We start from the raw sequence: 13,281 nt of genomic DNA, 5'->3' as shown, positions 1-13,281 counted from the left end.
CAAAACCGGCTCAGTCCTGAAGGGGTTAAACGGTGCTCTTGAATGCCATTTTGCGATATTCCAGAGATTTCCTTGAATACTAAATATTTCTTCACACAGAAATTAGGTTGGGGAAAAAAAGTTTAACATCTCTACCAGAATGTGCCGTAAAAGAACATACTTATGTTTTTTGCAGGGACGAGAGGTAAAATTTATTATTGAGAAGATCAAATTAAGAACCTTACTGCCAGATTGCAAACTAGTTGCAAGTCAAGTATACAGTCGTGGACAAAATTGCTCCATTAGAGAAAAACCAACAATGGTCACAGAAAAACGTGAAACTGACAATTTATTTTCAGTAAATTTTAAATGACTTCTGTAAATCAGACATTAGTTTTGTCGAAAACCAATTGAAAAGCAAAGGAACCTCGCCTTCACAAAAATGATGGTACCCTTAACTTAATATTTTGTTGCACAACCTTTTGAGGCAATCACTGCAAACAAATTTCTGTAACTCTCAATGACACTTCTGCCCCGATCCACAGGTATTTTGGGCCACTCCTCGGGAGGACACTGCTCCAGCTGTCTCGTTTCAGCTCCTCCTAAAATATTAAGTTAAGGGTACCATCATTGTCCAGGCCAGTTTCATGAGGTTTTTTTTGTTTGTTTTTTTAATTGTCTGTTGAACCACAATGCAAAAGCAATCTCGGATTAACAATATCTAATTTTACCTAAAATCAACTAATGTTACTTTTGTCAGTTTCAAGTTATTTCAGTGACCAGTGGGTTTTTCTCTCTTTAAATGGAAGGGTACCAACAATTTTGTCCACGACTGTAATTACCAGTCACATTTGATAATGTTTAGAACTGGGAATTCTATTTGAGATGGTTTTATTCTCCCTCCATTTGATAAAGCTACCAAGGCAAATGCATCATAACTGGTGCTAAGGAAGCGTGGTGAAATGTCACATTTTTCAGATGACCTTTGCTAAATGAAAGCAGAAACATGATTGGTTATGGCTTTATACCAGTTTTGATAAACATCCCCCGCAATGCACCTCTGGATGTTCTGCACAACATTGGTTCTAAAAAGTGTCAATCTAAATTCAGCAATCAAGAATACATTTTAACATGAAAGTTCTGATTGGGCCTCTTACATAAAAACTGTTCTAAGAGTCAGTCTATACTTTAAAGCAAATAAGACAAAACAAAAACTAAAATAAGTACACATTTTATTTTTGTCACAAAATATATTAGCATATATAAGTAAATGAAAGCTATGATAAACACTGCTTGTTAATACATGATCATTTTGCATAGAAGCAGCTATAATATAGAGGTTGTCTGCATCTGACAACCTGTGTGCTAAAAAGGCCCCTCGATAAGCAGATTGCAGGGAGTACTGCTGCGGTGACCCCCAGTGATCAGCTGTAAATGCTGTGGAAACAGAGCTGTAACTGTTCAATTCCCCAGAAGCTCCACCACAGGAGAGATGAGGAATTACATGCTGATCATTGAAATCAATACGTTGTCTTTATAATACATATGCGCCAGATACATGTTTTTGTTTTGTTTTAAACCACTCTAGGTCTCATCTATTAGCCACACAGGGGCCCCCACTCTTAAAATCCGAATTCCTGAATATTGTAATTAAAAGTGGGCGATCTTAACCAGTTGGGGGGGGGGGGAGGGGGGGGGAAAAAATCCCTTTAAAGGGGCTAAACCATTGATCCCAATAGACATGATCTCATGAGTGGAGAAAATTTCACACCACAATATAACTGACTCTACTGTTTGTACACAGGCTTATAAAGCAGCACAAGGTGCACTTTTGGTTCTTAAATCATCCATAACTTTTTTTTTAAAAGTGGGTGATGACAAACATCCAAAAATATCTTTAATCTTTTGTTAAAATACATAAATATAATATGCAAAAATGAAACTGATCATTTATTGTACAAGGCAGTGGGAAAGGCTGGTACCAGCCCCTGGGCACATTGGTCAGTATGCCCGGACGTCTTTAAGGAAGGTTGTGCAACAGACCACAAACATGAAAAGCAAACAAAACAAACACTTATAGTACAAACATTACAAATCTACAATCTAAGAGCGGAGTGAATGGATGGAACACTGGAAGTGGCAATTTCCCAAAGAATAAATCATTTTTCAGTCAGCATTTTTTGCCACCAAGTTGAATACGTTTTCCAAACTATGAAGAGATTTTGCCTACCTCATCTGTCGTATCCAAAAGCATAAACCAAAACAGCACATGCTATACAATGCAATGAAGGTGGAGTTCCCCTATAGTATCTTTTAAGATCTACAATGTAATCTAGGAGACAGTCAATTAAAGCGCAAACTAAGAAAAGTATTACGATTGAAGATAAAATATTGTCTCCATAGAGATTTTTCTGTAAGAATAAGATCACATGTAGGCATATAATTAGAAATATTGAGGAAGCTGTAAAAGAACTAAAATGCAAGTTTTAGTCTATTCCTTCATTTAAATAGTTAACATACTTGTGCCATTTAATTACTTTTGATATGGTTAAATTAATGCCCAATACAGGATTTAAAATACACATATGCCCCACAGAGAACCAATGTCAGTTCTTAAATCCCCCACATTGTCCGGCCATCACAATGAAGTCCTTAAGCAGCATGCTATCCATCTGCCAAAATGCCATGGTCTGCGTCACTTCTGTTAGATGGTTGACACAAAATCTGAAGCAAAAGTCTTCCAAATCCTAATAGGAGAGAACAAAAAAAAAAAAAAATTTCAATTCACACTTCAAGGCACCGCACCCCAAATACCCACTACTCATATCATCGATGTGTTTCAACACGACCAAAAACAAAACAAACGTAGGCTTCATGCACACTACCTTGCCCGTAATTGCATTATACATTATAAATTATAGGAGCACGGTCAATAAAAAATAAAAAGAAACCCGACATGTCCTATTTTTTTGGGCAGGTTTCTACTGCACGGACACCCTCCCGTAGACATACAGTAAGGTGTCAGTCGGCCATAGAAATTAATGAGCCTGTAATTACGGGCGATTTTATGGTAGTGTGCATGGGGCCTCAGATTGAATTTTCCACTTTGCGATTTTAAAATATTTGAAGGAAACCCCAGATGAATTTATGGTTATGTATTTAATATTTAGAACAATTGAAATAAAGTATACAATGCTTGATGGCGTCTAATGTCGTCAGAAGTCATTCATTGCCTTATATAAAAAAAAATAAAAAATAAGTCACAACCACAATACTTGCTAGATAGATATGATATACCATCTACGACCGTTGGCCAGTATATAATGCATTAGACACCCTACTCATGTATATACATGTGCATATAGCAGACATACATGAGCAGGATACGTAATGTAGTATATATGGACCGTATACATAGTATTTTTCGGACTATAAGACGCAGTTTATAGCAAGAGTAAATAGTTGATGGTGCTGTTCCTGGCCATTTAACTAGTTAAATGCCGCGGTCAATAGCGACTGCGGCATTTATAGGGGTCTTTCCATGAAGGACATTTATGACATCTCCACAGGATGTGTCATAAATGTTAGATAGTTGTGGGTCCCACACCTATCTCTAGAACGGGGCCCACTAAACCCAGTTGTATCTTACTCAGCTACGCTGCTTCTCTACCTGGCATTCACTACTATGGGAGTTACGGAAACAGCGTAGCTCAGCGATTTACGCTGTTTCCGTAACTCATCCCTGTATTGCAGTGTATGGTACCAGTGATCTAATGACCGCTGGTTCAAGTTCCCTAGGGGAACTAATAAAGTGTAAAAAAATAAAAAATATATATATATATATATATATATATATATAAAAAATTCAGGAGTGTAAAAAGATATTAAAGAGGCTCTGTCTCCAGAGTCTGAAATCCCTATCTCCTATTGCATGTGATCGGCACTGCAATGTAGATAACAGTAAAGTTTTTTTTTTTTGTTTTTTTTTTTTAAAAACATTCATTTTTGGCCAAGTTATGAGCAATATATATATATATATATATATATATATATATATATATATATATATACACACATACACACACATATACATATACACAGATGAGGTTTGAAATGGACAACTGGGCGTTTTTTTTTTCGTTACGTCCAACTGGGCGTGTATTGTGTTTTTAACTGGGCGTGTTTACGTGTATGACGCTGACCAATCAGTGACCAGTCAGCATCATACACTCCTCTACATTCATTTACACAGCAGCGATGTGCAGCCACATACACAGAGATTAACGTTAATCAAGTGTCCTGATAATGAATACACATGACCTCCAGCCTGGACGTCATGTGTATTCAAAATCCTGACACTTCTGAATCTTTTCTCGCGAGATTTCGTTTCCCGTGCTGCAAATCTCAGAAAAGATTCAGAAGTGTCCTGATAATGAATACACATGACGTCCAGGCTGGATGATCATGTGTATTCATTATCAGGACACTTTATTAACGTTAATCTGTGTATGTGGCTGCACCTCGCTGCTGTGTAAATCAATGGAGATGTGTATGATGCTGACTGGTCACTGATTGGTCAGCGTCATACACGTAAACACGCCCAGTTAAAAACACAATACACGCCCAGTTGGACATTTCAAACCTCATTTGCACATATATATATATATATATATATATATAAAAAATAGCTCATAACTTGTCCAAAAATGAACGTTTTTAAAAAAAACAAACACGTTACTGTTATCTACATTGAGGCGCCGATCACATGCAATAGGAGATAGGGATTTCAGAATCTGGTGACAGAGCCTCTTTAAGTTAAACAAAAAAAAAAAAAAAAAAAAAACTTTTCAAAAAAATGGAGCGAGTAAAAACTACAGCTTGTCCCGCAAAAAAAAAAAAAAGCCCTCACATATACTAATATACATATACTAATATATATATATATATATATATATATATATATATATATATATATATCCTACTTTCTGTTGTGTAATACCTGGGTGCGTCTTCTAGTCCGAAAAATACGATACATACAGCAGGCAGGCTCAGGGGGTATATATTATATACAGAAGTATACCATTCCACTAACACTTGGCTGAGGTGCACAATGACAGCTCCCCCTCCCCCCGACAGTCCCCATGCTTTCTGCCTTTTTTTTAACAAAGCTGAAAGCATGGGGACAGACTGGGAGGAGGGGCGGTGAATCGCCATGGCAGCAGAGAGGATGGTGACCGTCTGGGGGGAGGAAGGGTAAGCGGTGACGGCAGCAGAGAGCATGGTGACCGTCTGGGGGAGGTGGGGTGAGCAGCAAAAGCAGAAGGGCATAGGGACCATCGGGGGGGGGGGGGGGGGGGGTGAGCGGCATTGGCTGACCAAAACAAAGTGATAGTGGACTAACTGTAAATACTGCAGCGATGGCAAATGCCGTGCGCTACTCGTGTGGGGGGTGGGGACCACTCTTGGCACATGCAGGGCCCACCAGGTGGTTTGGTGGGTGTGCCTGTATATCTGCCTCAGCAGCCAGCCTGCAGCTGCTGTAACTGACTGAGCTCATATGATAACCCCGCTCTGCCATTGGCTATTCCAAACGTCTAACTGTATGATGCCTCATGTGATTAACATTTCAGCGATTCTTATATCAGCAATTCTAATTGTATAGAATACAGTTACTGACGGCAGAGGCCGGGCTGCATGTAATAACTGAACAGGAAAGAAACTAAATGAGATGTCGTTATCTGCGCTGAATTTCGGTTTCAGTTATTTTTCGATTAATTGCCCAGCCCTACTCAGAAGCACATGGACAGATTTCATTCAGGTACACAAATAGCCGAAGATGCGACAAATTTATTAAGGGGGGGCCTCTTAAACCAGCTTGTTTCTTATTAAGACTGGCATATTAATTGCTAGTTGTAATAACTTACCCCAAATATTTTAGTGCAGCACTGCAGACTGCACCAATAAAACAGTATGCTGTGAGCTACACATTTTTTATTCTGTATGGAAGAAGTCTCAAGGGTCAGCTGCCTGAATAAAAACAAAGGACTCTACAATCTGTACATTACTCAGCACAAACAAATCTGCTGATCTTTGGGTTTGACATCCAGGGCACCTTACTAACGCTGCGCCTTCTGAGCAGGAAGCCTGGCATAGAACACAAACTTAAAACTTTTGCAGATAGTTAGAAAAGTCTTGTATATAGGCTTAAAGTTTATGGACCCTCAACATTAAATGCATTTCAATGAAAACAAACAATGTGTCTAGAGATAAATTAAAAAAAACACTGTAGCTTTCACTAAAAATATTTTCACTGTTTCACTTCTGCAGCTTCTATGTATCAGTGCATAGAAGCTGCGGAAAGCCGTTCTGAGCCAAATCGGTCAGTGTGCTGCGCTGACGGCACAGCTGACAGCAGCAATCTAAGCTCACTTCTGGATCCACTGACTTTATCAGAACTGAGCTTAGAATATCGCTCAGGAGCCGCTGTCAGCTGAGCCACCATTGCAGCTTACGGACTTATTCGGTTCAGAATAAATTTATGCGGCGTGTAAGGATTGATACCTACAGAAAAAGTGATTTTTTTTTCTGTTCTAAAAGTAAATTCTTATCACTAAAAAGTCATTTAAAAAAGATAATACCACCAAAAGGTAGTAGTCCTTAGGCTCTCCCTCTGTTTAGGACCCACTGCTGGTTTCAGACAATACTAGTAAAAGCTGCACTCTATGGCTGGGTTCCCAAGGGTCGGATACGCTGCATAAAAACTACACAGCGTATCAGACTTGGCACCTGCAGCACGTTGCATTCGTAAAACTGCACCACATTATGGTGTTTTTTTGGCAGAATTTCCACTGCGGAAAGCAGCGCTGAAAAAAAAACCAAACTCGTTTACACTTCTGCGTGTAGTCCGGTCTCCTAAGATGGTGTTGCAGACATGTGACGCTGCAGCCTCTAATTGGCTGCAGCAGTCACGTGGGATGAAATGTCATCCCAGGGGCTGGACTGCAGGGAGTTCTGGGTAGGATTTTTTTTTTTTTCCCCCCCGATTTGTGATTTTTGCAGCGGAGTCTCTGCGATTCCGCTGCAAAAGTCGCAACACTTGAATTTAGTGGGGATGTAAAACCCGCAACAGAAAGCAATGGGGAAAACCTGCAACAGAAAACTCAGCATAAATTGACATGCAGATTTAAATTCCGCACCGAAGGTCAATTTATTAACTTTTAGGGTATGTTCACACGCTTCGCAAAATAAGTCTGAAAATACGGAGCCGTTTTCAGGCGAACACCGCTCCTGATTTTCAGACGTTTTTGTAACTACTCGTGTTTTTCGCGGCGTATTTTACGGACGTTATTGGAGCAATCAATGGAGTCAATGAAAAACGGCTCCAAAAACGTCCCAAGTACTGACAAGCACTTTTCGCAGGTGTCTTTTTACGCGCAGTCTTTTGACAGTGACACGTAAAACACCTAGTGGGAACAGAACATCGTAAAACCCATTGAAAGCAATGGGCAGATGCTTGTAGGCGTAATGGAGCAGTTTTTTCAGGCGTAATGAGGCGTAAAACGCTTGAATTACGTCTGAAAACAGTGCATGTGAACATACCCCCAGGGTGCAGTTTCTTTCCGCAACATGGGCATGAGATTTTCTGAATCTCATCCACTTTGCCGCTACTGTAAATGCTGTGGAATTTACACACATAATTCCGTAGCGTTTATGCTACATGGGAACCTGGTCTAAGAACAAAGCCATTCAGGCTGGAAGGTTTACCTTTGCCTCATACCGAACTGCAGCAGAGTGTAATAGAAAGGCATTTTCCACCGTTATCCCTCTCTTGATGATATGCTGACACAATTTTTTTAGTCTGTATTCACAGTAGGATGTTGCAAGATCTAGAAGTCCTGGGTGTAAAGAGCAGAAACGTAAGTTTATATACATTCTTTGGGCTAGTATTTAGTTCATTGTGTTGTAACTGCACAAGGTGGGAATTTTCTACGACAAGCTGCTAAACACTGGACTAAAGGCCTGTTTACACGGACCAATTACTACAAAATGGTGCTCGCATCAATAATTCCATTAACTAGTGATGCCTATCACACCACTCTTGCTAGGAAACCACGATCACTCCAGCCAGGCCAGGCTCCTTTCTGGCAGCAGCAAGGATCAGTGATTGCCCTAGATCTGATGGATATTTCAATCATTTTTCAAACCACTGATTGTTAGTCCATGGTTTGAAAAAAATAATTGATAGGTAGATATCTCCGGCAAGTTGGGCCAAAGTTAAGCATCAAATATTCTAGAAATACTTTTTTTCTAACAGTTAGGGCAAAGATCAGAAACAAGCGTTCATATAAAAGCTAGTTTGCCCTATGTAAACAGGGCAACAATCAGCCGATAAACGGGGAAACGATCCTTTATCGGCTGATCGCATCTTTTATACAGCACAAAATATCGTTGTCTGCAGCACATCTTATGTAAACAGGGAGATGGGATGCCGACCTGTTGCCAATGCATAGGAAGGAGCCATCGTAGTACCGATTGTTCATCCCCATACTAAACTATCATTGCTCCGTTTAAAGGGAGCAACGAGAGCTGATCGACAAGATGTAATGACAATCGGCGCTTGTTTTAAAGTGGTAAATGCGGGTAATATCTGGCTGTTGAAAACAGTAAAGCAACAGTTTGAAATTAGGTTAAAATGGATCATTATGAGCACTAGTGAATAAAGACTGCAACAAACCAAGGTGATCAATGACTCCTCTTTCTTACTGTCATCTGGATAAATTCTGGTAACTTATTAATTATGCTAATTTAAAAATTTTTTTTGCATAATCCCAATATGTTCTGAGCTGGTCAGGGGACAAATCACACAGAAGATCCCCATACGTTGCCCTTATAGTAATAAGTGATGGCACATTGCTAGGATGTAATTAGTGGCGGTTTGTCTGGTGGGATCCCCACCAAATCTCAAAATGCGCTTCTTCAGATTTTCCCTGTGCAGTGATTCTCCCAGACAGCAGCTGAGTGGGGAACTACAGAGTGCCATTCCCAGAGGTTGCACCCTCACCAATTACGTTATATCACATGCCAGCGATATGCCATAACAAGATAGAAACACTCCTTCAGAGGATTCATATCAGAGGTACGTGCCAGGAGGTGCAGTAAAAGTTTTGCTTGTGCCAGGTATGTGCTTTTACCCATTTTCGTACCTATTGCATCTTCTGGTGGCAGGTCCACATTATCTGTATATAAGTACTGTAAGAAGGCAAAGTATACAGGATATGAAAACTGGTTAATTTCTATGACTTCTTTTGAGTTTTCATTCCAGTGAGACTGGAACATTGTGCGGAAGTGTTCACATCTGCAAACAGAAAAGCATTGTTACATATAAACACCCATTAGACCTGTTCTCATCTGAGTCTTGGCTTCCATTTATAATAGAAGCCACAAAGCAGTGCTGGATATCAATGGACCAATACCACCAGCATCTGGTGGACCCCACTGACTTATAATGGGGTCTGTCGGGTTCCATTGTGGTGTTCGATGATTTTACAGGAAGAATAATGCGGCATACTTCATTTCTCCAGTTATATCTGCCGGAATTTGTAATGAGGCTCCGAGAGTAGCCCGACAAGAGAACAGAGCCTTGTAATTGCTTAGATTTTCTGGGAATCACAATTTTTTTTTAGGAGCTATAGAATTTGGATTACCACAGGAGAAGTTGGACAGCATTTGTTTGACTCTGGTTAGGATGTGATCAATGATAGAGATTGGGAGATGCAAATTATTGTGATTGTTGACTTTTTTTTTTTATTTTTTTTTTTTAAGAGTAAACCTAATGGGCAGAGTTTTTTGCCAGGAGATTATACAGGTCAACCAGGGGTTTGAAGTCCCCTTTAGCACATAAGACTCTAGAACTTTAACCCCTTCCCGACAGACGTATGGCATAGTCATAGCCGGGTGGGGAGTATGGAGCAAGCGGGTGTCAGCTGTATGTTATAGCCAATACTTCACCATAACGCGTGGGATAGTTTAACCCGTTAAATGCTGTGGTCAACAGCAACTGCTGCATTTAAATAGTTAAAAAGAGGGGGGGGGGGTGACCCTTCTAGCAGCTCATCGCACCCTCCGCAATGCAGGGTGGCGATGGCAGCCTGGGGGCCTAATGAAGGCCCCCCGGTCTGCCATCTTTGGGCTTCTATTAACCCCTCATCAGAAAGACGATATGCTGCAATGCATTAGTATTGCAGTATATAGTGCAAACGATCCAACTATTGCTGGTTGAAGTCCCTTAGGGGGGACTAATAAAAAAAATACATAAAATTTAAAAAAAAAGTTAAAATTTAGTCAAATAAAGTTGTTTATGTAACATAAATTAAACGTATAAAAAAAAAAAAAAAAAAACTCCCATTTTTCCCATAGAGCATAGTAAAAAAATAAAATATAAAACTTAATTGGTATCGCCGCATCCGTAGAAGTCTGAACTATTCCAATATATTATTATTTAACCTGCACGGTGAAAGATGTAAAACATTTAAATGCCAGAATCGCTATTTTTTGGTTACCTCATCTCCCACAAAAAAAATTAATAAAAAGTGATCAAAACCTCACACGTACCCCAAAATGGTAGCATTAAAAACGACAGCTTATCCCGCAAAAAATAAGCCCTCATACTAAAGCGACGGAAAAATAAAGAAAGTTATGGCTCTCGGAATTTGATGACAAAATAAAAAAAATTTTACTTAGTTTTTTTCTATGTTTTACTACTTTTACAAGTAAAAAAAAACGATGTATATTTGGTATCACCGTAATCGTATTGCCCGTAGAATAAAGTTAACCTATTTTAATTGCACAGTGAATTCCGTAAAAACGAAGCGCAAAAAGCAGGAATCTTTTCATTTTCTACCCCACAAATAACTTTTTTCATGTTTCCTAGTACCTTATGACAATAAATGGCGCTTCGAAAAACTACAGTGTCCTGCAAAAATAAAGCCCTCAGGACTATATTGACAGAAAAATGAAAAGGTTATTGCTTTTGGAAGGTGGGGAGAAAAAAAAACAGTTAAAATCTGAAAGTTGTTTAAAGAGGCTCTGTCACCAGATTTTCAAACCCCTATCTCCTATTGCAGCAGATCGGCGCTGCAATGTAGATAACAGTAACGTGTTTTTTTTTTTTTCAAAAACGAGCATTTTTGGCCAAGTTATGACCATTTTTATATTTATGCAAATGAGCCTTTCTTATGTACAACTGGGCGTGTATTGTGTGTGTACAAGTGGGTGTGTTTACTTGTTTTACTAGCTGGGCGTTGTGAATAGAAGTGTATGATGCTGACGAATCAGCATCATCCACTTCTCTTCGTTACCACCCAGCTTCTGGCAGTGCACAGACACAGCGTGTCCTCGCTCATTTGATGCGATGAAGTTCCTGTGGGAGGAAGTGAGTGATGTCACAGCGTGATCTCACGAGGACACGCTGTGTGTCTGTGCACTGCCAGAAGCTGGGTGGTAACGAAGAGAAGTGGATGATGCTGATTTGTCAGCATCATACACTTCTATTCACAACGCCCAGCTAGTAAAACAAGTAAAACGCCCAGATGTACACACACAATACACGCCCAGTTGTACATAAGAAAGGCTCATTTGCATAAATATAAAAATGGTCATAACTTGGCCAAAAACGCTCGTTTTTGAAAAAAACAAAACGTTACTGTTATCTACATTGCAGCGCCGATCTGCTGCAATAGGAGATAGGGGTTTGAAAATCTGGTGACAGAGCCTCTTTAAGACGGGAAGGGGTTAAAGGAAGAAATTGGGACTTCCGGTTCCGGCGCTGCAGGACGCGAGTGACTGAGCTCCCGCTCCCGTCCAGCCTGTTTGATCGCAATAGTCGCTTCGGCGACAACAATCAGCGGTGAAGCCACCAGCCCTGCACACGGAAACCTACCCGGTGGTGCCTGTATGGACAGGTACCTCCTCAGAAGCGCGCAGAAGCCAGTCATGGAAGATTCAGCCGCGGCCGTGGTAAAGGGAGGTAAGATGGCAGGGCTTCCCGCCACTGCGACCCTGCTATACACACAGGAAGATGAGCTGCAACACCATCAGTCCCAGCTTTCAAGCCCGGCAGAACACATAATGTCCTCTCATCCTGCAGCCATTGATTATGTAGCCCTGGCCCGTGAAGTAGCCAAACAGATAGCGCCAGAACTGCAAAAGGCGCTGGAAAAAACGGTGCAAGATTCCCTAAACCGCGTGCAGGTGGAGCTGGCACAAGTCACTACCAGAGCTGATGAGTTAGAACAGCGTATGACGCTGCTGGAGGATGAAAATGAGCGTCTGCAATCCAAACTGAAAGGGGTGCTGTCTGTTACTACGCAGTTGGGGGACAAGGTGGAGGATCTGGAGAACCGCTCCAGGAGGAGCAACCTGCGACTGGTGGGGCTGAAGGAAGCGGTGATATCTTCTGATTTACAGCGACTATGTGAGAGGACATTGCTAGCAGCTTTAGGTCTTCCCCGTCCCTGCCGGGTGGAGAGGGCACACAGAGTGGGGCCGGACCCCAGAAACCTCCCAGCAACAGATGACCACAGTTCGCGTCGTCCCAGACAAGTAATCTTTAAACTGTTGGATTACAATGACAAGGTGGCACTCATGAAAGCTTTCCGCAGCAGATCACGTCCTTTGGAAATAATGGGCATGAAAGTGCTACTTTTTGGGGATTTCTCTGCGGAGGTTGCAAAACGAAGGCGGGCCTTCAGCAAGATCTGCACCGCGCTGTTCCAAGCGAAAATACGCTTTAACCTGCAGTACCCAGCCATCTTACGGGTGTTTCAAGAGAACGGGCGGAACAAGGTTTTCACCACGCCACAGGAAGCGGAGGACGCACTTACAGAGCTTTGCAGGAACAGACCCCAGCAAGAAGAGGAGCGTCACAGTCCAGCATACAGTCCAAATCGCAAGTCAAGAGAAGCCAAACGGAACCGACAAAATATAGAGCGAACCTGGGCAGAAGCTTTAATGCCCACACCAGGAAGATCCCGGGGGGTGGGTCGAGCCGGAAATGGAGGGGACTCTCCGAAGCCGCAGAGGCGATCGCGGGACCGCACCCAATCTACGTCTCCTGATTGACGAACGAAGTTTTATTTAAGCTGATGTGATGATTTTGTGGACGCTGTAGACCAATTGCAGATTCCGACCGGCTACAGATAGGTTTGCAGATAATTTGAAAGTTTTGAGGGCGATATTTGGCGGTCTTATACGGCACTTTGTACCGGTCAACAGCTGACCTAATGTATTGTTACAATGTTGAAA

The 13,281-nt window shown here is 41.2% G+C and overlaps 1 protein-coding gene across 1 annotated transcript in view; it reads right to left on the bottom strand.

The window, feature by feature from the left end:
* Nucleotides 1–1,194: 1,194 nt before the first annotated feature.
* RCBTB1 (RCC1 and BTB domain containing protein 1) overlaps nt 1,195–13,281 on the bottom strand; it is a 49,983-nt gene continuing 37,896 nt past the window's right edge. The window contains exons 10-12 of the mRNA XM_075851784.1: nt 9,183–9,334; nt 7,744–7,874; nt 1,195–2,726 (exon numbers count right to left, since the gene is read on the bottom strand). Of these exons, the coding sequence (XP_075707899.1) occupies nt 2,586–2,726; nt 7,744–7,874; nt 9,183–9,334 (424 nt within the window). The 3' untranslated portion in view covers nt 1,195–2,585. The remainder of the gene's footprint in view (nt 2,727–7,743; nt 7,875–9,182; nt 9,335–13,281) is intronic.

This window comes from Rhinoderma darwinii, chromosome 2, assembly GCF_050947455.1.
Source record: "Rhinoderma darwinii isolate aRhiDar2 chromosome 2, aRhiDar2.hap1, whole genome shotgun sequence".
NCBI lineage: Eukaryota > Metazoa > Chordata > Amphibia > Anura > Rhinodermatidae > Rhinoderma > Rhinoderma darwinii.
Note: the sequence above shows the minus strand (reverse complement) of the source record. Positions and strands in the feature narration are given on the sequence as shown.